We start from the raw sequence: 24,512 nt of genomic DNA on the forward strand, positions 1-24,512 counted from the left end.
CCTCTCGCAGTGCACATAAATTGCCACCTTGTAAATAACACAAAGTGCCAACAATAATAAACATAAATGACCACCCCGTAATGAATACAAATTGACACCTGTAATACACACAAATTCCCAACACCTAGTGAACAGAGGTAACCATTGTACGTCCATACATTTCTGTCAAAATCTAGCACCCACCATCACACCCCGCATTTCCTCCACTACAAATTGAGGTACCATATATATTTAAGACGACAAACACAAATCTATATTTTTGTCATCCCTAGTGCACACAAATTGGCAACCCCTAATGCACATAAATTATCAACCTCAAATGAACACAAATTTTGACCCCTAATATACACAAATTAATTGCCACCACTAATACACAAAAATTGCCATGTCTAATAAACACATGATGAACATAAATTGCCACCTATAGTGCAAACAAATTGTCATTTCTGATGAACATAACTTATGAAGTTGCCACCCTTTTAATAACAAGTTACCACATTGCAACTTTTTTCAAAGTAGGATGGTAACTTTTGCATTATCCGTTGGTAACTTTGGAGGCCAAAAAAAGTTTGTCGAAACATATCCGAGTGGGATCTAGTTTTGAAGCACTCGTCGATATAAATCCAATGATACAAACCGATCGTGAATTGGATATATGCTTGAAGTTATAAGACATTTTAAAATTCCAAAAATAATTTTGTTTCTTTTCTTTAAAAACACTAAGCATGCATCTAACATACATGCAATTTATGACAGCATCAAAAGAGAGCAGCACCATGGAACGACTTCGTGCATGCTGAGTTAGTACTCCCTCTGTCCAACAAAGGATGTCTCAACTTTGAGTAAATTTAAATGCATCTATACACTAAGTCATGTCTAGATACATCCAAATTTTGACAAACTTGGTGCATTCAAATTTAGTCAAAACTGAGACATTCTTTGTTGGACGGAATAAGCATAAATTTTTCCATACACGCACATAATTCCCTTCCCTTCCACTCTAGCCAGCCGACACGTCGACAAAGGGGAGGCAAGGGGAGCAGGCGATACACAACACTTCTAGATAGAAGAGAAATGAGGAAAAATAGTTAGTGCTCTTCGCTGCCTTATACGTATGCACTCCCACCAAATGCATAGTTGGTCAATGCACCCAAATTCCTTTTAAACACCTCCAATAAAATTAATACTCGCCCCTTTGCAAAATAAGTGATCTGGATTTGTATAAGAATCTACACAAACCCATGTCACTTATTTTGGGTCGGAGGGAGTATTATTGTATGCGTAGATTACTGCGTATAGATTGCAGGATGACGATGACTCGTCAACTGTACATTCCAGGGAGCAAAGATGTACCGAGCCTTCGTGGCACGACCTCACGCCTCCTATCTTTATGCTGCTGCCACCCGCTAAAATCTGACGGCGGCTGGCGTTGCCATCGTTAAGTTAACTTGAATATAATCGCATATTTATTGAGCAAGTAACTAACGTCAACTAATGTCTTATTAGTTACCATTAAACAAAAAAGACAAGTTTTTCTCAAGTATTAGTGCTTGCCACAATTTCATCACCAAATTGCGTGGATTCCATTACCTAGTTGCCATGATATACATTACTAGTTGTGAGCGACAAACATCAACCTTTTGACAACTATAGAGGCATGAGATTTGACAATTTCGAAGACACAAAGTAAACATTACTACACTCGCTAAGCAAAAAGTTTGTTGATGGTAGATGGTAAGATCACAAGGGTCTCTGTCGTCGACCACAAGACGAGCCTACTTATAAATTACAACCATCATAGGACTAACAATAACCAGATAGCCAAATTTTCATCGTTGAAACCTAGAAAATTCTAGTTTTTAAAAAGTGTTGGTAGTCCATGTCTCGCACATTAGTTTAGGATTGATAGCTCAACAACTAGCCAAAATCGAACATGGAATTAGAGTTCATTATGCAATCATCAAACACACAACCAAGAAACCAAGTGGTTGAACTAGTTGACGACTGTGCAACCCCCCCAACCTCGTCTCCCAGTGTCGCCTATGTAATAGCTATCGATGGCCATCTTCCTGGAATCTCGTGCTCGCCGCCACCAGCATCGACTTCGTCCCTGCCGACTCGTCGTCAAGGGCCACCACGTAGCCACCGACATCTTCTTTGTGAAACAAGGTAAGGGGGCGGCTATGGAGAGTGGTCAGAGGTGAGCAGGTTCGAGATTTAGGCTCGGAGCCTTGGTGGAGATCGATGAGAAAATCAGGGATGGAGAACGGCAGTGAGAGAGAGACGGGAGAAGAGGTTTGGGCAGATAACCACAGACACAGATGGGAGGAGATACGAGAGACAGAAAGGGGATCGGGGATGGATTTTCTAATCTCAAAGCGCCGTATGATAAAGCAAGGCTGGGCACATACCGCACTTAGAATAGGACATAGAAATACAACAAGTCTTCACTACTGCTGCTAAATTTTCTGCTGGATCTGCTACAACTAACCATACCTGAGACCTCACATCTTAACTCCTGATTACGCCAGTGAGATGTCTCCATGCTCTTTTCTTGTGATCAGACAGAAATGATGCATCTATTTCAGTCTGGGCACCGATCAGCTGCGTCACCAACCTGCACTGCACTTGCCAACAACTGGCAATCAGTGGGTGTTTCATTCCTATACACAATCAACACAAATACAAGAAACAATCTAGGCATCGAACTTTGTATGCCAGGTTGACACCACTCGCACAAGATTACTACATATCAAATCCATCAACACATGAAACTCCCACAATAATGTGAATGAGATGACGCACATCAGTACTGAGATGGTGCTCCCTTCACCACACGTACACACATAGCAAGTGTGTTTACTCTGAACTCTTCTTATAATCACCGAATTTTGTCACACAATCTTAACCAACAGTACTACAAAGCATACCAAAGAAGATTAATTAGCAGGTAATTAAGCATACCTAGGATCCACCTCAGGCAGCAAATCCCCCCTAAAGACTTCAGGATAGATACAAATAAGAATTCTGTTCCTCCAGGTGGGACACTGATTGGCTGAGATAAGACGGTCACTGCGGAGCTAACATATCTGTAAATTTTCCAGTGCCAGATCACAAGATGACTGGACTACAATGAGCAAATCAAGAACAACGGTTGGGTTGCACCGAGGGCCCCCTCTTTTCCTTTCTCTGTTGGCATCTGCTAAACAAAATTCAAAGTGTGGTTAAGTTACAAGATCTCCCGACAACACAAATGGGGGAGGCTCTTTTCTATATCCTGAGATCCTAGACTACCAATATACATACATGTATAGAGAGTACCCAATGCCTCCATTAGTGCAGAACCATCCTCCAAACTTATCAGATCAGTGGCCTCGCCAAGCCAACGACATCGCTCCTGCCAATCATAATCAAGCTTGCAAGAAAATCTAAGCATGGCTGAGCAACTCGATCGATATCCTTGGGCTCCTGCAGAGACAATCTTCTGTGCTCTTGATAGAAGGGCATGCTATCCAGACCAATATTCTCATTCGTTCTCATCCAATGTCTGTGAAATCTGAAAGAGGATCCAACTCCTCTATAACAGGAAGGGAAGCAAGGTCGTACTCATACTGGCAAGGAGCGAACTCAGTGTCAGTATTTAGAGGAAGATCTTCGAAGTAGGTGAATTCAGAATCATTAATGCCAAGGTCAGAGAGGGAGTGCGTAATGTGGAACTCAGCTGCACTTCTCAAAAGTTGATCCGGAGCCCGGAGATAATCATTCCTAGCAGTTGGCACTTCCTGCGGTTCAGTAGTCCTCTGAATTTTGGATTTTGGAGGTCTTCCTGGTTCTGAAGCTGCTTTGTGCTTTCCTACGTACTTTGGGCCAGCTTTATGATGAACAGCATCATAAATGTGGAAAGCAGATGATGCCCAGTGAGCTCCTTCCCCATCAAAACAAGCTTCGGATGGTATCCTGCATAGTATATTAGACATTAACGATAGTTTTCAAGAAGGTTGCTAACGAATATAAAAATCAAACAATACAAAGTATAACTGCTCATCGTGATTCTAAAACTTAGGACAATATGGTCAGCCTGCACTAAAATAACAAAGCATTAGAACTTGTATCAGCACTGACCTGAATCTGTTCTCATCATTTCTATGAGAAAGTCCAGACAGCAGTGATTGGTCCACCAGCACAACAGCACGTTTAACAGGTTCTGGTTCTAGAATGGACACATTAACTACAGATGGAAAGTCTGTATCATAAACATGTTGGTCTGTATGGAAATCCAATACTAATTCCAAATAGTTCCGGCGGGATTCCTGGTTCCTCGGTATTACCGCTCTTGGACATTGGGCCTGAGTATCTGCAAGGGCTGTCTTTAGGAGATTAGAGGTTGGTCTGCAGTTTGTCATGGACCAGTTCTCACTCAATCTAACAGGCTGATGGGGTGCACTAGAGCAAGTACTTGTAACACGGCAGGGTTCACGATCACATTTGGATCTCCAAACAGAGGAAAGTATGGCCACGAAATGTTTCTGGAGAAGCAGCTCATTGTTTGGAATTTCACTGATGACATTCAGCAACATCCGAGTTTGATCCTGAAACAAGTCATAGATAGATCATCAATTTGTGGCTAACAAGCCGCTGAAAGGTACATAATGTAACCAACAAACACCTGGAGAGAAAATGATGTCAAACTATGACCAAGAAAAGAGAAACATGTGCATGAAGCTATGTTGTTCCAATAGTGTAGCAAGCCTATCAATCATTTACACATGCCTGGGACAGTGTACTAGCTTATGAATTATACTCCATCCGTCCCATAATTTGACAAGAATTATGGTATGGAGGGAGTATTAAACAGGGGATTACTGGTTAGCAGAGCTATGCTGATTTGCTTATGGGTCATATATGAATTCCCCTGTCAGAAGTGAGACAGTTGGCCAGTGGTTAGCAATCAAATGAGAAATTCAATGCCCTGTTAGGTTTCTGGAAAAAAAAGTTATGAACTAAACAGTAGGATATTTCGCTATAACTACTCCCTCCTTCCATTTATATAAGGAATAGTTTCAAATCTTAGAAATCCTAAAATCTAAGGCAAATTTGACGAATATCCTAGTGTTGAAAATTACCCCTCTACCAAGATGATGGTAAATCAGCTCACCTCAGATACTTTCAAGATAGCCTTCCCAGTACCAGAAGGAGCCTTCTCCTTCTCACTGTTTGACTTGTCAGTTGCACACAATACATGTTTGCAGATTAATTCTCGGAATCTCTCACAGCAATGCACAGGATGACGATATCTTCCCCTATAAAATGCACCACCTGGTATGGAATGAAGAAACTCACTAGCCAGTTCCCAAACAGGACCGTACTCATGTACAGTTCCACAAAGAACAGCATCTTCCTCAGTAGTCCATGAATCAGACGCACAATCTCGAGGCCATATAAGACCCTTCCTCTTCAACCTCTCAGGCTTAATTACCATAACACGTTTTACTGGCATGCAGGGGGTGGAAATGCGGCCATCACTCTTAATGCTCATCAATTTGGGATCAGAATCATTAACTTTGTCTTTCAACTTAAGCCGCTTGCCTTCAAGCAAGTGCTTACGCGATGAGGACTCTGAAATACAATTTGATTTAGGGGCTTTCTTAAACTTCTTCAGGCTTCTGCTACTGCTGTTGACTTCCTCATTTCCAGACGTCATCTTTTTACGTTTATTAGAATAATGGTGTGGTGATTCATCACTCATAAGCTCTGGAGAGGGTGCATTGTCATCAATACTCATAGTATCTACAGACGTTTCATCAAGCATGGCCTCTGACTCAGATGACAAACGTCCCCTTTTTAAGGATTTAAACTTGCCTGCCTTTCTTTTGTTCTTCTTTGACGTTTTGCGGTGACTGCTATGAAAGGATAACAAAAGGAAGGAGTCATTTATGTGGTAAGCAGCTGAAAAACAAACAGATGTCCAATAGAATTTGGAAAAAATTGCATGTATATTATGCTATTCTGCAAGAAAAGAATGGCAAAAGAAGTTAAGTACGGAGTATAACTGAGGAATGTCATGCAAAACACTATAGAACAGGTAATTCAATACATTATGGTAAAACTGTGGGCATGTAGAGAGCATAATTGAACACTCACCACCTCATTATATCATTCGTTTCCTCCAACTCTTTGGCTGCTTCACGAGCTTGTTTTTCCTGCTCTTCCAACAACTGCAAGTATTACAGCATGGACGTCATTAGCGACTATGCACAAGCGGCACACCCACAAAATTAAGCTATCAACTGACCTGCTTTTTAGCTAGAGCCTCAACATGTTGGCGATATGCTGTAGTAGCAAAATCAACATCCCATGCTGCAATAGAAATGGTGTCAATACACGGGAATAAATGAAGGAAACATGTGTCAAGGAGAGCCCTAGCTCCAATTAAATTGCAAAAATTAAACAGTGACCCTAAAAACAAAATTTACAAGACACAAACTAAGTGCATTCAGCATCAACATAAAATCACTTACTCTCATAAGATAGTGGTTCCTGGTCTTCATCAATTTCTGCTTCTAAATCCTCTTTGAGTTTTTCAATGCGTTCAAGTTCCCACTCTTCCTCTACAACATTCGCCTGATAGTTTACAGCAGCATTGTCAATTATAGGATCCCAGAGCTCCAAAAAACGCATTGCATATCTATCAATTGGCCGGAGCTGATTTTCGAAAGATGAACTCGCTTGTCCTGCTGCTGCAGCTGCAGCAGCCATCTGCTTTACATCAGCAAGCATATCCATATCTCCATCACCTGCAGCCAATGTAAGAGCCTTCTCTTCATCTAATTGGTTCATAGGTAAAGCAACATTTTTGTCCTTATCCACATCAGAACATTGATGTTTATTGTCTTCACTACTGTGCTCGTCACGTTTCGCTTCTTCCTCATTTACAAGCTCATCGTCCTCAAGTCTTCCAGCAGCCTCCTCACTGAATTCTTGATTGTCAGCAGCCTCTTCCTGCTCCAACCTTTTCAGAGCCATATAGTCAGCTTCATCTTCTGCCTGCCTAATAGCTGCTTCAACATCTGCGTTTGACAGTGCCAGACCTGTTTCATTTGAGGATACAGAAGGCATAGAGCGATCCTTCTGCTGATCTTTGACATTAAGAGGTGCATGGCCAGAAAAAAACTCCATAGGGTCAAGTTTCTTGAAGAATTCTGTATTGTAACTACCACGTTGTATCACTAAATCATCAAGAGCTCGCTTCTGATTTGCTTTCTTGAGAATATTCTCCTCTATAGTGCTTTCACTAATTAGTCTATAGATGTTAACTTCCCGAGTTTGTCCTATCCTGTGACATCTGTCTTGGGCTTGTTGATCCATTGCAGGGTTCCAGTCACTGTCATAGAATATAACAGTGTCTGCGCCTACTAGGTTGACTCCCACACCACCACTACGAGTGGATAAAATGAAAAGAAAAAACTTTGGGTTTGTATTAAACCTCTGCATTAGTGTCTGCCTCTCTTCTGGCTGGGTAGAACCATCTAACCTCAAATATGTATACCCATACAAATTAATGAACTCCTCCAAAGTATCAAGCATCTTAGTCATCTGAGTAAATATCAAGGCCCTGTGTCCTTCTGACTTCAAACGTCTCAGCAAAATAGCAAGCTCCTGCAACTTCCCACAGTCAAACTGGATCAAGCGCCTGTCAGGAAAGTACACTTGACGGCGGACAATGGCAGGCCTGATAGGAGAGAGAATGGGAGAGAACTCATTCATGCATAGTTCTCTGTATGCTGGTTCAAGAAGAACAGGAGACTTCCTTTTTTTGCACCAGCAAATAGGAGTAGCAGCCCGTGCAGCAGGAATTGCAAAAGTAAATGATTCGATAAAGCCAAGCATTTTATTGAAGTGCTCCACTGATGAAAGAACAAGATCTGCAAGACTCGAGGAAAAATCCATGTGGCACAAAGGATTGCTCTTCTTCTCAAGAACATCACAAATAGGGTGTCTTATGGTCAGAACCTCTCTAACATTTGTGCCATAAACAGGCCTCTTCTGGCATCTTATCCTATTCCACCATGCAATTGAAGCTGCTCTTTCTTTGCCTTCTTTCATTCTCTCCTCCTGCAAGGCATTCTGAATTTCTTCAAAAACATTTGTCCCGATACTTCTCTTACCACCCATGTTAGAGTAGGAGAACTCTGCACCAGAACCCCTAGAAATGATGCCGGGAGAAAAGGCAGCAGCAATCTCATCCACCTCCCAAGAAGTCATTTTAAATTCATTTTGGGTAAATACAAGGTTCATATCAGATAGATCAGCCTGAGAAAATGGCCCCTTATCAAGGACCATGCAAACAGAAGAGCTGATCTGCATGTTAATTCCTGCCATGTCAAATGAGCTGATAATTGGACGGCCTTCAAAAAGATCTGGGTGGTTACAAACCTTTCTGAGTTGCATAATGATACTAATCATACCAAAATAATTCCCACTTGTCAGTGTTGCTTGTGTCTCTGAGTTGGCAATAAAATCTTCATATAAGTTCCTTTGTCTTCTGAAAAGTCGGCAATAAATGACATGCTCATGCTTCTGTGGTAACTGTTTCTCAACATCTCGTTTCAATCGGCGTAGTATAAATGGACGAAGGACATTGTGCAACCGATCTATAACTTCCTTGTTTACCTTGTCTTGGCCCTCCACCATTCCTGAAATTGGATTGCAGAACCAATCCTTGAACTCTTGGTGAGACTGGAATACATGGGGCATCAAAAAATGCATGAGAGACCAAAGTTCCATAAGGTCATTTTGCAAAGGAGTTCCAGTCAAAAGGATACGTCGTTTCGAATTAAAATTTAGCAGAGTCTGCCATCTTTGTGATTTCCAGTTCTTTATCAGATGAGCCTCATCAAGAATAAGATACTTCCACTTTTTTCGCTTGAACGCTTTGGAGTCCTGAATAACAAGTCTGTATGTCGTGATGCATACATGGAAAAAATTTGGTTTCATCCAACCCTGACGTTTCTGCTTTCTCTCCTTTGCACTTCCAAAATATGTCAGTATTTTAAAGGCAGGACACCACTTCAGAAATTCAGTCTCCCAATTTAACATAACACTGGTTGGCACGACAATAAGATGAGGGCCCCATATCCCCTTCTCACATGCAAGGTGTGCCAGCAAGGAGATAGTCATTATCGTCTTTCCTAAACCCATTTCATCTGCTAGAATTCCATTCAGCCTCTTTTCATACATAGCAACCAACCAGTCCAACCCAATATGCTGGTATTCCCGAAGAGAATGTTTGAGGAGGAATGGGAATTTCGTCCGTACGCTTGTTGTTGAGAAGGTGTTCCCAGTTGGTTGTGCTGATCTTGCAGCAGCAGCAGCATCATCAATTACACTGTCACCAGTCTCCTCATCGGCCATCACCTTAGCATCAATCAGCTCATCTTCTTTAACAGAACATCCTTGTAAGCTAGGCTCTGATACTATCTCTAGTTGTAGGGCATCACCGCTCACATGCTCTGTTTCCAGCATGTCTGATATTTCATGATTTTCAAGGGTGTCATTGTTCAGTTTCAAAATGTCCGCAGATCGACCATCCAAAGACATGTCAGTATTAACGTCTTCATTAGAATGAGTGGGTGAATTCTCCAATTCTGTAGTTACATCATCTGCATAGCCATCCTAAATACAAAAAAGGCATTACAGATGAACCACAGTAAAGTGCAATTGGAGAAAGCAAATATGAAATATCCATACCATTTGGTACCTCGCTAGAAGTTCCTCTAGTGGGATCTCGCTCTCTTTCTGCAGTAACTTTATCTGCATATACAAAACAAGACCAATGATCAAGAGTTAGGAAATATGCATGGGTGAAGCTAGTATGTCATTAATGACAATAAAAAGGGTATGCAATAGTTCTAAAACTGAAATCTCAAATCATAAAAGAGTCTTAAATACAAACTAAAACAGGCTAATACCTACATATGGATTTAAAATTTTATGCTAGGTCTGTAAATAAGATTCAATTAATGAAAAATCATTGTTTACTGTCAGTGGTGAGGGCCTCAATCAATTCTCTCTCTTCACAAGCAAGAAATAAGTTCAGTCTTTTATCATATCTAGGGAGTAGGGACTGTTAGGCAACCAGTTGCAGAATGCACATAGTTGTTTTCCCCCCTATAGTAAATGCATTAAGTACAGCATATATTCAGGGCATTAGTGCTCTTAGTGCAGCATGTAATCAGGCCATTAGTGCCTTTAGTACAGCATGTAATCAGGCCCTTAGTGGCTGTATAAATATGAGATATGAGCAGGTCACAGTGTGTGGCCTTTTCTCCCAAACTTCCATGGTATCAGACTGAAATCGATCCCCTTCCGCATCTCCCCTCCTGTCCCTTCCCTCTGCACTATCTCCGCCGCCACTGCACCACCACGCTTGCCGGCGGCAATTTCCAGGCCAACTTCTACAACCCTTGGACCGCCGCCATCCACATGTGGCCAATGCAGGGGCGCGACACCCCTAGCATCCTTGGTCCACACCCCGGCTTCCCTCGTCCTCAATCGCACGGATACATGGCAATGCCCCAATCACCGACATACCAGCCTGCTTTCTACCCCCGACATGGCGGATGGCTACGGCGCTCCTCCGCCCAGCCCACCCACCGCTCCATCTCGGGACTCATCGGCTCTCATCAACCACTTCAACACCATGAACATTCAGCCACCGTGCACTGATTGGATGGCACATGTCTGCCGATGCTGGTATACTTAACTCCCTTTCTCCCCATCCTAAATTTCGGCATGTCATTGTGGGCGATGGTTCCTCTCTTCCCGTCACCACAACCGGCCACACGTCTCTTCCTTCACATTTTTCTAATCGTCCTCTTCATTTGAACAATGTCTTAGTTGCTCCTCGTATCGTCAAAAATTGAAATAAGTCCATTTTATCCCCCTGAACTTATCGCAAAGTCCAAAAAACACCCTGAACTCTAAAACCAGGCATTTTAGCCCCCTGAACTTCCAAAACCGGTCACCCAAGCCCCCTCTGCCATGTATCTGGCTGTTTTGCTGTGTTCAAGGTGGGTTTGACCCGTCGACTGCCACGCTGGCACAAGTCGTCCATGTATCCCCTCCCCGAGCCTCACTCCTCTCTTGCTCTTAGCACGCGGGCGGCGACGGCACCGGCGGCCCGCGGAGATGCCGTCGTCCAAGCTGACCATGTGCTCCCTTCCTCTGGCGGCTACTTCCAGGACTTCCCCTCCCTTTTCACAGACCGGACCTCGCTCCTCCTCCCACGCCGCCGTCTTCTCCTCCTCGCTCTACATCCCTGCAGCTCCGCACAGGCGGAGGAGCAGGTGCCAACCCCGCTCGCGTCCGCGGCCATCAGGGCCTGCGCGGGCGCCACGGCGAGGGCCTTCACCTACACGGGCTGCTCCTGATCGATGTCGTCAAGACCCGCCTCCAGGCCGGTGCCGCCTCCAGCGGCTCGTGGCAGATCTTCCTCGTGTGGCGGCGCCAGAGGAGGAGCAAAGCGGCACGCGAGACGGAGGCGCAGAGGGGGGCGCGCGTGAGAGAAGGGGAGGGTGGCTCAGGAGAGAGAAGAGGAAGGAGAGGAAGATGCTGGGTCAAATGGGTCAAAACCACCTTCAACACAGCAAAACAGCCTCAAACAGGCAGAGGGGGGTCGGGTGCATGGTTTTGACAGTTCAGGGTGGTTAAATACCCGGTTTCAGAGTTCAGGGTGTTTTTTGGACTTTGCGATAAGTTCAGGGGGGTAAAATGGACTTATTTCTCAAAAAAATTAGTTTATGTTCGTTAGTTCACTATTGATAATAATGTTTCTGTCGAGTTTGACCCTCTTGGTTTCTCCATGAAGGACCTTCTTACCAAGAGAGAGATCATCAGATGCAGTAGCACCGGGGACTTGTACCCTTTCATGGCTGCACCTCACACCCTCCTTGCCGCCACCGATGACTCCACCTTGTGGCACCGTCGTCTCGGCCATCCTGGTCATGATGCATTTCGGCGCCTGACGTCGTCTTCTATTTTTCCAAGTCAAACAAAAATAACAGATCCTAGTTTATGCCATGCATGCCAACTCGGTCGTCATGTACGGTTGCCGTTTGCTAATTCATCTAGTCGTACTTCTAGTCCATTTGAACTTGTCCACTGTGATCTTTGGACGTCCCCTATTCCAAGTATTTATGGTTATAAGTATTTTCTTGTTATACTTGATGATTTACACATTATCTTTGGACTTTTCCTTTACGCCTCAAATCTGAAACTTTCAGCATATTATCTTCCTTTCATGCTTATGTCTCCACTCAGTTTGTACTTCCTCTACAGGCCATACAGTGACAATGGACAAGAGTTCGACAACCGTCATCTCCACACCTTTGCTTCCACGCATGGCATACACCTTTGGTTTTCCTGCCCCTACACTTCGCCACAAAATGGTAAAGCTGAACGTTTTCGCACTGTAAATGACATAGCCCGCACCCTCTTATTCCAAGCTTGCATGCCACCTAGGTTCTGGGTCGAAGCTCTTCATGCAGCCACCTATCTCTTGAATCGCCTCCCCACCAAAACCATCATGGCACCATGTCCTTTCATTGCTCTCTTTCATATAACTCCGAATTACTCTCACTTACGCGTCTTTGGTTGTCTTTGTTATCCTAACTTAGCCTCCATCATGACACATAAACTTGCTCCCCGTTCTGCCCCATGCGTGTTTCTAGGTTATTCTTCCAACCACATGGGTTATCAATGCATGGACATCGCCACTGGTCGCATCATCATCTCGCGACATGTGGTGTTTGATGAGACTAACTACCCGTTTGCCAAAACAGAAACTGTTTCTTTGTCTTCCTATGATTTCTTACAGGACAGCACGCCCATTACTGCCCCAGCAGTGCAGATCACCCCGGCCGTGCATAAACCTGCTGGATCACACCTTCCAGCTCCAACCGCCCCAGCTCCAGTACTGGTGCGGCCTGCCCCAACACCTCCGGCTGGGGCCTTCCTCCAGCCTATGCTGGACCTCTGACAAGGCGGCGTGCCGCAAGAAGATCCCACCGCCTGACCGCCTCATGTTCCACGCCGTCGCCCTTGGGTCGCACTCGTCTGTCCTAAAAGTCTGTTCGGGGTGCTCTCAAAGACCCAAACTGGCTTGACGCTATGACGGCCGAGTACCAAGCGCTCATCACCAACAACACTTGGGATCTGGTGCGCCTTCCGCCCAATGCGAACAATCGTCTCCGGCAAGTGGATCTTCCGTCACAAGCTGCGGCCAGACAGCACCCTTGATCGCTACAAAGCGCGTTGGGTGCTCCGCGGTTTCTCTCAGGAACATGGTGTTGACTTCGACGAGACCTTCAGCCCGGTTGTCAAGTCGGCAACCATTCGTGTCATCCTCTCCATCGCGCACTCCCTCAACTGGCACGTCCAGCAGCTTGATGTCAAGAACGCGTTCCTCCATGGCACACTCAATGAAGTTGTCTACTGCTGGCAACCTACTGGGTTCATCGACGACTCCCGCCCCGACCACGTTTGCCGCCTGAACCGTTCCTTGTACGGTTTGAAGCAGGCACCCCGGGCTTGGTACCAGCGCTTCGCCTCCCACATTGCGACCATCGGCTTCACCTGCTCCAAGTCCGACACGTCACTCTTCGTCCTCCACGGCACCATGGGAACAGCATATCTGCTGCTGTACGTCGACGACATCATCCTCACGGCGTCTTCACCACTCCTCCTCGAGCGCGTCATCACTGCCCTCAACTCTGAGTTCGCCGTGACTCGGGCGGTCACCCGCGACTCGGGCGGGATGTTCCTCTCCCAGGCCAAGTACGCTGCCGAGATCCTGGAACGTGCTGGTATGTCCTCCTGCAAATCGTCGCCCACTCCTGTCGACACCTCTCCGAAACTAGGCTCCACCGCTGGTTCCCCCGTCGCCGACCCGAGGGCGTATCGCAGCCTCGCCGGAGCTCTACAGTACCTCACCTTGACGCGGCCGGACATCACCTACACTGTGCAGCAGATCTGCTTACACATGCATGACCGGCGAGAACAATATCTTGCGCTGGTCAAGCGTGTCCTCCGCTACATCAAGGGTACTCTACATCATGGTCTCCAGCTTGCTCCATCTGCTGCGGACACCTTGACCGCCTACACCAACGCTGACTGGGCTGGTTGCCCGGACACACGTCGCTCCACCTCTGGCTACTGTGTCTTCCTCGGGGAAAAATTGGTGTCTTGGTCCTCTAAGCGCCAACACACTGTCTCCCGTTCCAGTGCTGAGGCGGAGTACCGTGCCGTCGCTAATGCAGTAGCGGAGTCTAGCTGAATCCGCCAACTCTCCCTGGACCTGCGACGCCCTCTTCATTGTTCTTGGATTTTTGGTCCAGTCTCAATGTCCGAGAATCTCCCGTTGCGACTGCGGGGGAGTGTTAGGCAAACAGTTGCAGAATGCACATAGTTGTTTTCCCCCTATAGTTAGTGCATTAAGTACAGCATATATTAGCGCAGCATGTAATCAGGCCAATAGTGCCTTTAGTACAGCATGTAATCAGGCCCTTAGTGGCTGTATAAATATGAGATATGAGCAGGTCACAGTGTGTGGCCTTTTCTCCCAAACTTGCAGGGACATTTTCCACGCACAAGAAAAAAACTAATAGTTAACCAAGACATATTAGAATTTGTCCACCAATAACAAAACCCTCTCAAAACGTGTGGCCACGTGGGAGCACCTTGGCCCTATATCCATCCTAAAACAAGTTTTTGCATGACCTAAATTTAGATAGCAGGTTGCCAGAATCAGACTTTCACAATTTGCTCTTCAGATGCGTTACTAACAGAATGCCCATCAGAAAGCTTAACCAGGTAAAAACTATAAATAACAAATAAGTATAATATGAAGATATATATCATGGCGGATTTAACAAAACTAATTTATAGTTGTATATGTCGTAGATTTTTCCTACAAGCTTGGTCAGACTTTAAGAAGTTCAACTTAGGACAAACCTAGAACATCTATGAAAAACAGGGACAGAGGGAGTGATGAATAACTGCTAATCTTTCCCTGAAAAAAACCCTGCTAATCTTAAGTAGTCACATTAAGTAACCTCTTTTTTGGAACACGCTATATACATTGATAGTGAATCAATGGCAAGCGTAGTTTTATGGCAAGCGTAGTTTTTACTGGTAGGTTCATCCATGTATTCAACAGAATCTGTAACTGCAGGAGCTCAACATGACAATGTGAATAGTTCAATAGCATTACTGATTGATGTGTGAAATCACCTCATCCGGAGGATCAGGGCTGTCTTCCTTTGCCAGCTCTTCCTCTTCAGATAAAGTTGCTTCATCATCCTAGCACAAAGACGCAGCGAATAAGAAAATTCTCAAATAGACACAGAAAAACACACATAAATATGCAGGAAACAAGAAAGTGGTGAGGAAAACAGATGAAGACCGGCATGTTACCTTTCCTTCGTCAGTAGCAACATAATCTTTGTCCTCCTGAAAATTGTGGATGATATGAGTTAAGAGTGTATCCGTATTGCTATAGATTCCCCAGATAGTACTTCAGAAGAAGAAAAACAGATTGTTTGTCTCAGGTATGGTGTTGAAAAACCAAAGCAGAACATGCCAAAACATGCACATAATAATCACTGGAATTATTTTGAGCACTTCAATCAACATCAACGTCAACCATTTTCAAAGAACATTCAACCTGAGAACGCTTGCAGTTACTACTCCAGTTCAGTTCATATGTCATGTGCCTTTGTTCTTTTAAGATGTAGGAGGAGACTGAGCACTTAGATTATTCAATTGACAGGGACAAGCATGGTCCATCCACACACGCAAAAATCTTGATTGAGCATGCTAGTTGCTCAACTGAAGTGAAAAGGGTTTAACAGAAAGTTGTCATTGATTGTTACCATTGGGACAGTCAACATTTTGTTAAGTCGCCCCCTTCCTGCTTCCTACTCTGGGAAGTCTCACAATAATTGCTTATGCCTACCACCATTGGGGTTTTCAATATTTTGTCGCTGAAAAGTAGTCTCATCATCAGATTAATTGTTTGTCGCTCATCTTCTACTTGATCTAGTTTTTACCTTCAACTCATATACCGTTTAAAAGATAACCCTCAACTCTCAAAACAAGACAAACATTATCCTAAACTAGTTGGATGGACAGATTTGCAAGACATGGCTGCCACCTCATCCTCCAGTAGGCAATAGAACCCCGCATGCAAATGACCACCTCATCCTCCATTGGGATTTGAACATGTATTTCTATCAGTTTGGACTTTTGGTTGAGTTGGCTAGCGCACGCAATTCAGTATGGTATAAGAGCTCTCGGGTTCAAATCCTGGACAACGCAATAAAAAAAAATTGCGGCTCCCCAAACAAACGTCACAATAGGCCAAAGGGCAAAGACATATGGTTGAGTTGGCTAGCGCATGCAATTCAATACGGTTTCAGAGCGGGAAATCTCGAGTTCAAATCCTGACCAACACAGTATTAAAAGAAAATTGCGGCTCCCCAAACAAATGTCACAATAGGCCAAAGGGCAAAGACGTAGGGTGAGTGTTGAAATAAATTGCCTGGTCTCTTTCCATCAGTTTGGACTTTTGGTTGAGTTGGCTCGCGCATGCAATTCAATGGGATGACATTTGCCTTCCTCTTGTGCAGCCCCAGTGGTAGAGTAAGGGCCTGCTCGAGCTCATCTTTACGATTGCTCTGCATCGAAGGATATGCTTAACCTGCAGACCTGGCGTATCTACCTCACCCACTTCGCTAACCGCGTCAACCTGCTCAAGCACTGCTGTGAAACACTGACGAGAGCTGACTGCACGAGGATGGGAGGCATGGCAGAGGGTGAGCAAGTTAAAGGTTGCCTAAATTCAGTGGATGGTAGGTGGACAATGCAAAATTGGAGTGAATCTCAAATTCGTGAAAGTAAGGGGGCAGTGCAGCTCATCGGGGCAAGAAATTGGTGCAGGCCACCGCACCGTTCCAATGACCTAGCAACCTCCTCTTCAAAATCACTGGCGAATCTGAATCTCATAATCATGCTCTTGGATGAATCCACAACCACTTTTAGTGCGACGAGTTTCAGCATCAAATTTGTGCACGCAAAATTACTAGTATGCCACATCACCTGAAATTGCTCGCTAAACCAGCCTAGTGACAGGATTTGCCTGGCTTTGGGAGTCAGGGGTGTATTCTAGATTGTATTAGAGTTCAGGGTGAAAACCAGACTCAGGAAACAGGCGAGGGACAAAAAGTAGACATTTTACAAAACTAATGGATATTCTGAACTTATTAGAGTTTTGGGTGGATATTAGACTCAGGCAACAGGCGAGGGAGGAAATGTAGATTTTTTACAAATTAAAGAACATCGGATAAAGGAGAGGAATTCTACAGCAGTAAACAGGTTATTGAAATGTACCTGCTCACCAACAGAGGGGATACTGCCATTACCTTTGCCCTGAAAAGTTACAAAAAAGGACCGGTAGCGAATTAGAGATCATCCGAAAGCTTGGTAACCCCCGCTCTCTCACACACAGTGCACATCCAAAAGGCATAAGGAAAACAAGTGTACATGATTCTTCTTCACAAACTCAGTGTAAGAGTAGCTATCATCAAATTCCTCAGAATAATTGCCTTCATCACTTGAAGTACCACCAGATTCATGATTACAGCCATTAGCTTGGTTTGAAGGATCTGATAAACAACAAAAGGGCCACATACTTACAAAAAGTCATCAATGAGTCTGCAGTATTTCAGTTTCCTAATGGCATTAAGGTATCTGAAAAATGAAAAATCTCACCTTTAATCAAATTCTTCAAATCTGAGTTAATGAAAGTATCTTTGCTAGCTGGACTGCTCTCCCTGCTAACTGAGACTGCTTGAGCTGACCAATTTACCGACTTAGTGTCAAGTAGAGAAAAGGATTGTCACTATGTCAAGGCAGGTAAGGAGAACTGCTTTTGGAGATCACCTTTAGTTTTGGTATACAATTTGAGAATATCATCCAGTGATAGATCAGCTTCTGCCTGCAAAGCAGCTAATTCTTCATTGCGCTCAGCCTTCGTGATTTGAGCTTCATCCTCATCAATTGTGTGCTCATCATCTTCCTGTAGCACCAACACATACGAGAGTGATTCATATATTACAGAAAAATGAAGATTACCAGTAGACGCAGAGCCAACTCTACTAATGGATGTACAGATGCACACCAAAGTAAACAATCACAAATGTAGTGAATAGGTAGAGTAGACGCATTACAATTTCGAGTTCACAACTTGACTAATTTTAGCCCACCCATATCCTCTCCATTCTCACTAGATTGTCAGACCCGATAGCCCATTGCAGCTTCCCACACCAAAGTGTATCCTCTTGAGCAGCCATTGGGCGGCGGGACGATGCACACCACAAGCATAGCAGCGCACCTCTTAACCCTAGTTTTAAAAACTGGACAGGACCGCCGGTTGAACCGGAAAAAACCGGAACCGGAGACCTCTCCGGTCTGTTAAGCGCACAGGCTTGTTCGTGCATCCAAACCAGAAAAACCGGCCGAACCGGCCAGTTTTCGTTTAAACCGCCAAACTGGACGGTTTTGATCAAACCGCCCGGCTGATGTCATGTGCTCTAATTTTATTTTTTTACTAATACTATATGTGTTTCGCATGAGCCAAAAGGGCATAGAGCTTACCGTCGATGAAAGTGAAGCCACCAGCTGCCTTTATATAGGATCGTAGAGCTTTGTACTTTCCTTAGCTAGCCGAGGTTTTACACTGGTACTAAAGCTCCCATGCACAACAACGTCGCCTGCCACTGCCAGGACCGATCACCTGCCTGGCTGCCGAGCGATGTGATCAGCTATGGGCACAAGGCCCCAAGCTCCGATCGTGTATTGCTTTTTTATTTTTCCAGATCGCATGCACAGCGGGGACTCATTGATTGCTTCAACTAAGCAGTACAGTACATACATATTCAATTTCAATCTTGATTGATTGCTTCAACAGAGTCGGTGCATTTTGTTTTTTTTTGTGTGTGTCCTTCGATAGAAGCCTACTACTTTTCGGTACTTAAGTTAGACTAAATTTAAATATGTGCATAAAAATATATTATTTTATATTTTATAAAACCGGACAGCGAACTGGTGAACCAGCGGTTCGACCGGTAAACCTAAACCGAGAGCCTCACCGGTCCGGTTTTTTAAACTAGGCTCTTGACTGCCAGGCAGAACTGCAGGAATGGTTTGGTGGCATGTAACAGTCCACCCTGTGTATGCAACTTCCTCCCTCCCAAGATCCAACTTTGCTGTGACCAACTTAGGTTCATGTTGAATTATTTATCTGTCATCTGGGTGAGCACCGATGTTAGTGTGTTCATGGTTGGGCTCAGGTGAGGATAGCCTACGAGGGGGGCAACTTCAAAGTTGTCCTCCCATACATGAGCTTATGAAACCTGTGGGATACTAGCTCACCATCCGGTTGATCGTCACAAATCTGGTGATTCTGGTTCCACCACTGAGGCACAGAAAGGAAAGAAGATAGTCCTTGTATCACTACACTATAAGGTTTTTGAACAGCAGTTAATTGGCAGAACTAACTGCCAAGCAGCAATTCGTTCAACACATACTGACATGAAACATGTAATAAAATAAATCGTAAATTGGCAATACAAACGAAATGTTCTACTTATTCACAAATATAACACTTGGTAGTTGGTACTAAGATCCATAGGATTCACAGAAGTTGTATTCCTATGGAATGGAAAAAGGAAACGAGATCAGGGTAATTAAAATTTATAGCTTACCAGTTCTTCGTTCAAGGAGCTATTGTAATCATCATCAGTTTCCATTTTATCTGTAACTAAAAAGTGTTAAAACCTAAAGAAAAGGACAATCAACTGGATAAGATTTCTGAAGCATGTAGTCTTTCATAAAGCTGCACACCTAGATCGTCAGGCATTGGCTCATTTGTGTTCTCTTCGGTTACTTCCTCATGGGATAGTTGATTTGTCTGCAGAGGTTCTGCAACTTTCTCCTGCGATGGTTGATTCATCTGCGAAGGTTCTGCTACTTCCTCCTGGGATGGTACATTTGTCTGCAGCGGTCCATTTTCTTGTGTTTGCAGATGTGGAACATCCACGAGGTTTTCAGCCAACATTGTAGAATATCTGGAAAGTTCACAGCCAATGACAGAAAGTTAGCATGCAGTCAGGGCCAATGACCTAAAATAAAAATGCTAAAGTTTGGAAGACACAGCAAAATCGACCAAGAACAGATGGTGGTACCTTTCAGTCTGACCTAAAAGGAAATCAAGCTGCTTATCGAGGGCCTTCTTCTTCCTTTCCTCAACTTCTAGTTGATTCTTATAGAGAACCTACATTTCCGGCATAAAATGGTATGGTTCCAATTAGTTGAGAAACTTGTTATATACTAAAGCAGTGCAATGAACCACAAAAACAAAAACAAAACTAAAAATAAAATGAACATGCCAACTTCTCTATTTTGGTCCAGAACTTCTTCACGTCCTTAGAAATATTTAGGGCGACTTTTCTCAGGCGATGTTCCCCCTCCTGTAATACAAGGATCGTTAAACTAAGATAGAAGCCTGTGGAATCACTATCTGGATACTGCAAATAAAGGCATCCTTTGTTTTTGAAGCAATCAAAGAAAAATATGAAAATATAACTTATTTATATCATAGATAATGCAAACCTTCTGTTTTTTCTCATCCTTTGTTGCTTGGTCAACTATACCCATGTTGGCCCTTTGAGCAATCTTTTTAGCCATGGACAACTTCCATTTTCTCTCAGACTCAAACTCCTGCATGATGTTTAAATTAAGGAAGGTAAGACAATAGAATTAGAATCATTGTAGTTTCACAATATCATCCTGCAACTTTGCTCCATGAGAACAAGGATTGCAAGTTTTCAATTGTATTAATACCAACTAACCTTTGCCAGCCAAACCATTTCCCCAAGAACATGGTCCCAGTGAGCTTTTGGCTTCCGAGGCTCCCTTGGAGCTTCAAGAGCCTGAAAAGATAGGGAAAAGGCTTAAGTCAATGCACTAAAAACCAAAGTGATGAATGGCAATGGATGGCATACCTAACATACAGATTAAAATGTAGTAACAGAGAACTTAAAGAATGAGGTATGCCAACATCAAAGTTAGCATCATTTAAGTATGAAATGCCAAGTAAAAAAATGAGGAATGCAAAAAGAAATATACAGCAGTAGAGCACAGCTGGTAAATGAGATGTCAACGCTGCAAGCTGACCTTCTTGCGTCTAGCTCTTGTCTCATGATCTAGCTTCGACCGGGGACCTTTTGATGCCATCTTTTCAATCCGTTGAAGCCGAGTGTCTCATATCTTGGGGCATATGCAGAAAAATGGCATACCGACTGTGCATTACACATGACATCATAGAATTAGTATATGAGGCAAAAGGTCTTTCTATTTTCACAAACGCATGCAAGGCAAAGTGACCACAGATGGTGAAAGTGGGTCCCCAAGGCATCTGAGCACATAAATGAGCATTTCATCCTACAAATCAAAGTCCTAGAACTTTCAACCTCCCCAGCTAACCCCTCTTTCTAGTGGGTAGGATCAGTTGGGACCAAACCAAACCACACCCCCATGTAGAAGTGAAAGGCTGAAAAGTTTATAGTAGTACACCAATGTCAGAGCAGTATGCTGCCACAATGAATCACAACGAAAACTAGTCTCACTTCAACCTACGACTATTCGATTGGATAAAAGCTTGTAGAGCCTACTTCTGCCAAACTATATTCCAGCTACTGAATAATCCAATGGACGTCCTGGAGTCATATTCAAATTGTTCATATCTAACATTTGTTCCACACTTCACTTCATTCACAAACCATAAAATCACACTATCCGACTATCCGTTCAGGTTTTATTCACAACTTGATTATGTATTTCAACTACAACTAAAACTACAAGCCATAATCACATTGCCATTTCAACCTCCTACCAACATGTGAACAAATAGACCATGCTTCAAGCTTAAACAAACTGTGAGGACACCAAATGTAATAACAAACACATGCCGCGTTACTTCACTAAAAATGAAAAATTTAACACACTAGATCTCGAGATATGAAAGCCTCATCCCGTGAGGCAGCCGCCCACGCAAAACGCAAACTAGGGCAGAGCGTTGGGTTTACTAGGTTAACTCTGACAATGTGCGCTTCATTACAGCAGTCAAACACTAAACAGAGTGAGTATGCTTCTTCACAATGGGAAAAAATAATCCCCATTACAAATCAATGGCCCATGCAGAAAGGCAATAGTCCTAGAGCACACAATCCATACAATTGAGGGAGCAGTCTTACAGGCAAGTCGCAGCTTTCCGATAGGGTTCGTCCCATCGAGGAATGAATGGGGAATGGGACGGGGCTTGGCTAGTCGCAGGCTCCGCGTTCTACCATCGCCAAGGGCAGCCATAGGCCCTAGGGGCTACTCACTCTGATTGCCCATCAACGTCGGCCCTCGTCGGCAGCTCGCTCGCCTTGGCACTGAGCCGAGTGCTGCAGCAAGGAGGGGCAGTGACGGCTAGGAATGGGACGACGGGCGCTGGAGGCGGCAAGATCGAGGGGGGCTGTACTAGGGGACGGGGGTTGGGGACACTTCTTCCCTTGGTAGCCTCGACGCCTCAGGAGCTAACCTAGGGTCGTTTCCGTCCTTTCACAACCCATCGAGTTTTAGCTCTGGAGGTGTCTCGAAACAGCCCCCATGCTTGGAACCCACCTAGCACACCAACCCAGGGTCATTTCCGTCCTTTCACAACCCATCGAGTTATAGCTCCAGAGGCGTCGAGGCCACCAAAGGAAGAAGTGTCCCCAACCCAAGTGCCCTAGTCCTGTCCTCCTCAAAGCCGCCTCCCCGCCTCCGGCACCGTGGTGACAGTAGAAACCGGAGCCTACAACTAGCAAAGCCCCGCCACATTCCCCATCCATTCCTCGACGAGATGAGCCCTAGCAGAAAGTTGTGACTTGCGTGTAAGACCTTTCCCTCAACTGTATGAATTGTGTGCTCTAGGACCACTGCTTTCCTGCTAGGGCCATTGATTTGTCACTGGAGATTGTTTGTTTTCCGTGTTGAAATTTGAAATGCACTCATTCTCTTTAGCGTTTTACTGTTGTAGTGGAGCGCACATCGTCAAAGTTAACCTAGTAAACCCAACGCTCATGGAATGTGGCTTTCAGATCTCAAGATCTAGTGTGTTAAATTGGTCATTTTATAGTGAAGTAACGCACAATGTGTTTGTTGTTACAGTGTTACTGGAATGAAGGCTGTTCCGCAACAAATTTCTAGCGTGGAACAAGTTCTACGAGCTAAAAAAGGGGGGCCTATTCATCCTAAGCTGGTCGTGGCAGTCTGTGTCACTGTTATGGTAAATAAAACGTAGGTTTGACATCCTACCCATGTCTCTCTTAAGCATCAGACCCCACGGCTGATTGGAACTCGATGGTTCCTAATTCGAGCGGTTCTAACTATCATGGCCATATAGGCACACATAACAGCAACCACCCCTGCGGCTAGCACTATTAGCATTTGTCGGGTCTTATCATTGTCATCTATCTATAAATATTCATAAATACGAAATATAAGCAAATAATGCAAATAAATTGATCAGAAATAATCCACAAAACCAACAAAGCTCAAACTATAGCTCAGATTTTTCCCCAAACCAACGGCCCCAATTAACGCATGCTCGAAATAGGTAGGGAGAGGAGGAGGGGCACGGACGGGGGATACTGCTGTATATATGGGGATTGGAGGAGCAGCAGGCATTGCATGAGGAGGTGCTGCTGCTGTACAGAGGGGACGGGAGGAGGAGCTGCTGCTACTGTCGTACTTGAGAAGGAGATGCTGCAGGTGGATAGGAGGAGGAGCAGCAGCACCAGCTGTACATGAGGAGCTGCTGCCCAGAGGGGGGCGGGAGGAGCAGCTAGGGGCAGCAGCCGTAAATGCGGAGGAGCTGCTGCAGATCTACACGCGGAGGAGCTGCTGCTGCTGCTGAGAAAGGTAAGGGAGGAGAGTGGAGACCGGAGAGGAGCAAGAGACGTGTACCTCCAGAAACGGCGGGGCTTGCCGGGGTCGCCCGTTGTCGTGGTCAGAAGGTCCGAAAGCTGCAGCGACGGAGAGATCAGGAGGCCTCCCGGGCTGAACAAATTTCATGGCATATGACAAGAAAAGCACACACAACAGATGAGTGGCGACAACAGTACAGAATCACACGAAATTTGCACTGGGGATTGGCGAACTCACCTTGGCTTCGGGCTGCGGGTTGCAAAGGCGTCGAGAGTTGCCGAGGGGAGGAGGAGAAGGAGGGCGGCGTCGCCGGGAGGTGCCGAGAGAGGAGGGCGGCGGCGGGATGGCGGCTCTAGGTCGCCGCGGTGGATGATTCGAGCGGGGGGAGGGGGCGCACCGTTTCGGTCCAGTCGGGAAAGGCGGTGGCATCCACCCCGTAA

The 24,512-nt window shown here is 44.7% G+C and overlaps 1 protein-coding gene across 11 annotated transcripts; it reads right to left on the reverse strand.

Moving 5' to 3' along the window:
- Positions 1-1,682: 1,682 nt before the first annotated feature.
- On the reverse strand, positions 1,683-24,512 carry LOC100831848 (protein PHOTOPERIOD-INDEPENDENT EARLY FLOWERING 1). 11 transcript variants are annotated; one of them, XR_002964033.1, is made up of 23 exons: positions 24,310-24,512; positions 24,112-24,204; positions 21,292-21,416; positions 20,967-21,047; positions 20,728-20,835; positions 20,505-20,585; positions 20,301-20,389; positions 19,960-20,183; positions 19,821-19,870; positions 17,998-18,133; positions 17,827-17,910; positions 17,599-17,720; positions 17,446-17,484; positions 15,472-15,507; positions 15,289-15,357; positions 9,748-9,810; positions 6,519-9,672; positions 6,293-6,357; positions 6,142-6,215; positions 5,156-5,900; positions 4,123-4,589; positions 2,965-3,957; positions 1,683-2,622 (listed from the first exon to the last, which is right to left on the reverse strand). XR_002964033.1 is itself a non-coding variant. In XM_024460148.1 (22 exons), exons 3-22 carry the CDS (start codon positions 21,349-21,351, stop codon positions 3,537-3,539), a joined length of 6,159 nt encoding a protein of 2,052 aa, XP_024315916.1. In that variant the 5' UTR covers positions 21,352-21,416; positions 24,112-24,204; positions 24,310-24,512; the 3' UTR covers positions 2,706-3,536. The 11 variants fall into 11 exon arrangements, 6 of the variants coding, with proteins under 6 accessions (XP_024315916.1, XP_014754777.1, XP_014754776.1 ...); XR_002964037.1 differs by lacking the exon at positions 1,683-2,622 and having other exon boundaries at positions 2,698-3,199; positions 3,322-3,957; XR_002964036.1 differs by lacking the exon at positions 1,683-2,622 and having other exon boundaries at positions 2,698-3,202; positions 3,322-3,957.

Source organism: Brachypodium distachyon, chromosome 2, assembly GCF_000005505.3.
Source record: "Brachypodium distachyon strain Bd21 chromosome 2, Brachypodium_distachyon_v3.0, whole genome shotgun sequence".
Taxonomy (NCBI): Eukaryota; Viridiplantae; Streptophyta; class Magnoliopsida; order Poales; family Poaceae; genus Brachypodium; species Brachypodium distachyon.

Coding starts and splice junctions, on each gene's coding strand:
- LOC100831848 (XM_024460147.1), bottom strand. CDS start 21,351: ATGGCATCAAAAGGTCCCCGGTCGAAGCTAGATCATGAGACAAGAGCT. Junction 20,390..20,504: donor GGACCAAAATAGAGAAGTTG/GCATGTTCATTT, acceptor CCGGAAATGTAG/GTTCTCTATAAGAATCAACT. Junction 5,901..6,141: donor ACGAATGATATAATGAGGTG/GTGAGTGTTCAA, acceptor ATCCTTTCATAG/CAGTCACCGCAAAACGTCAA.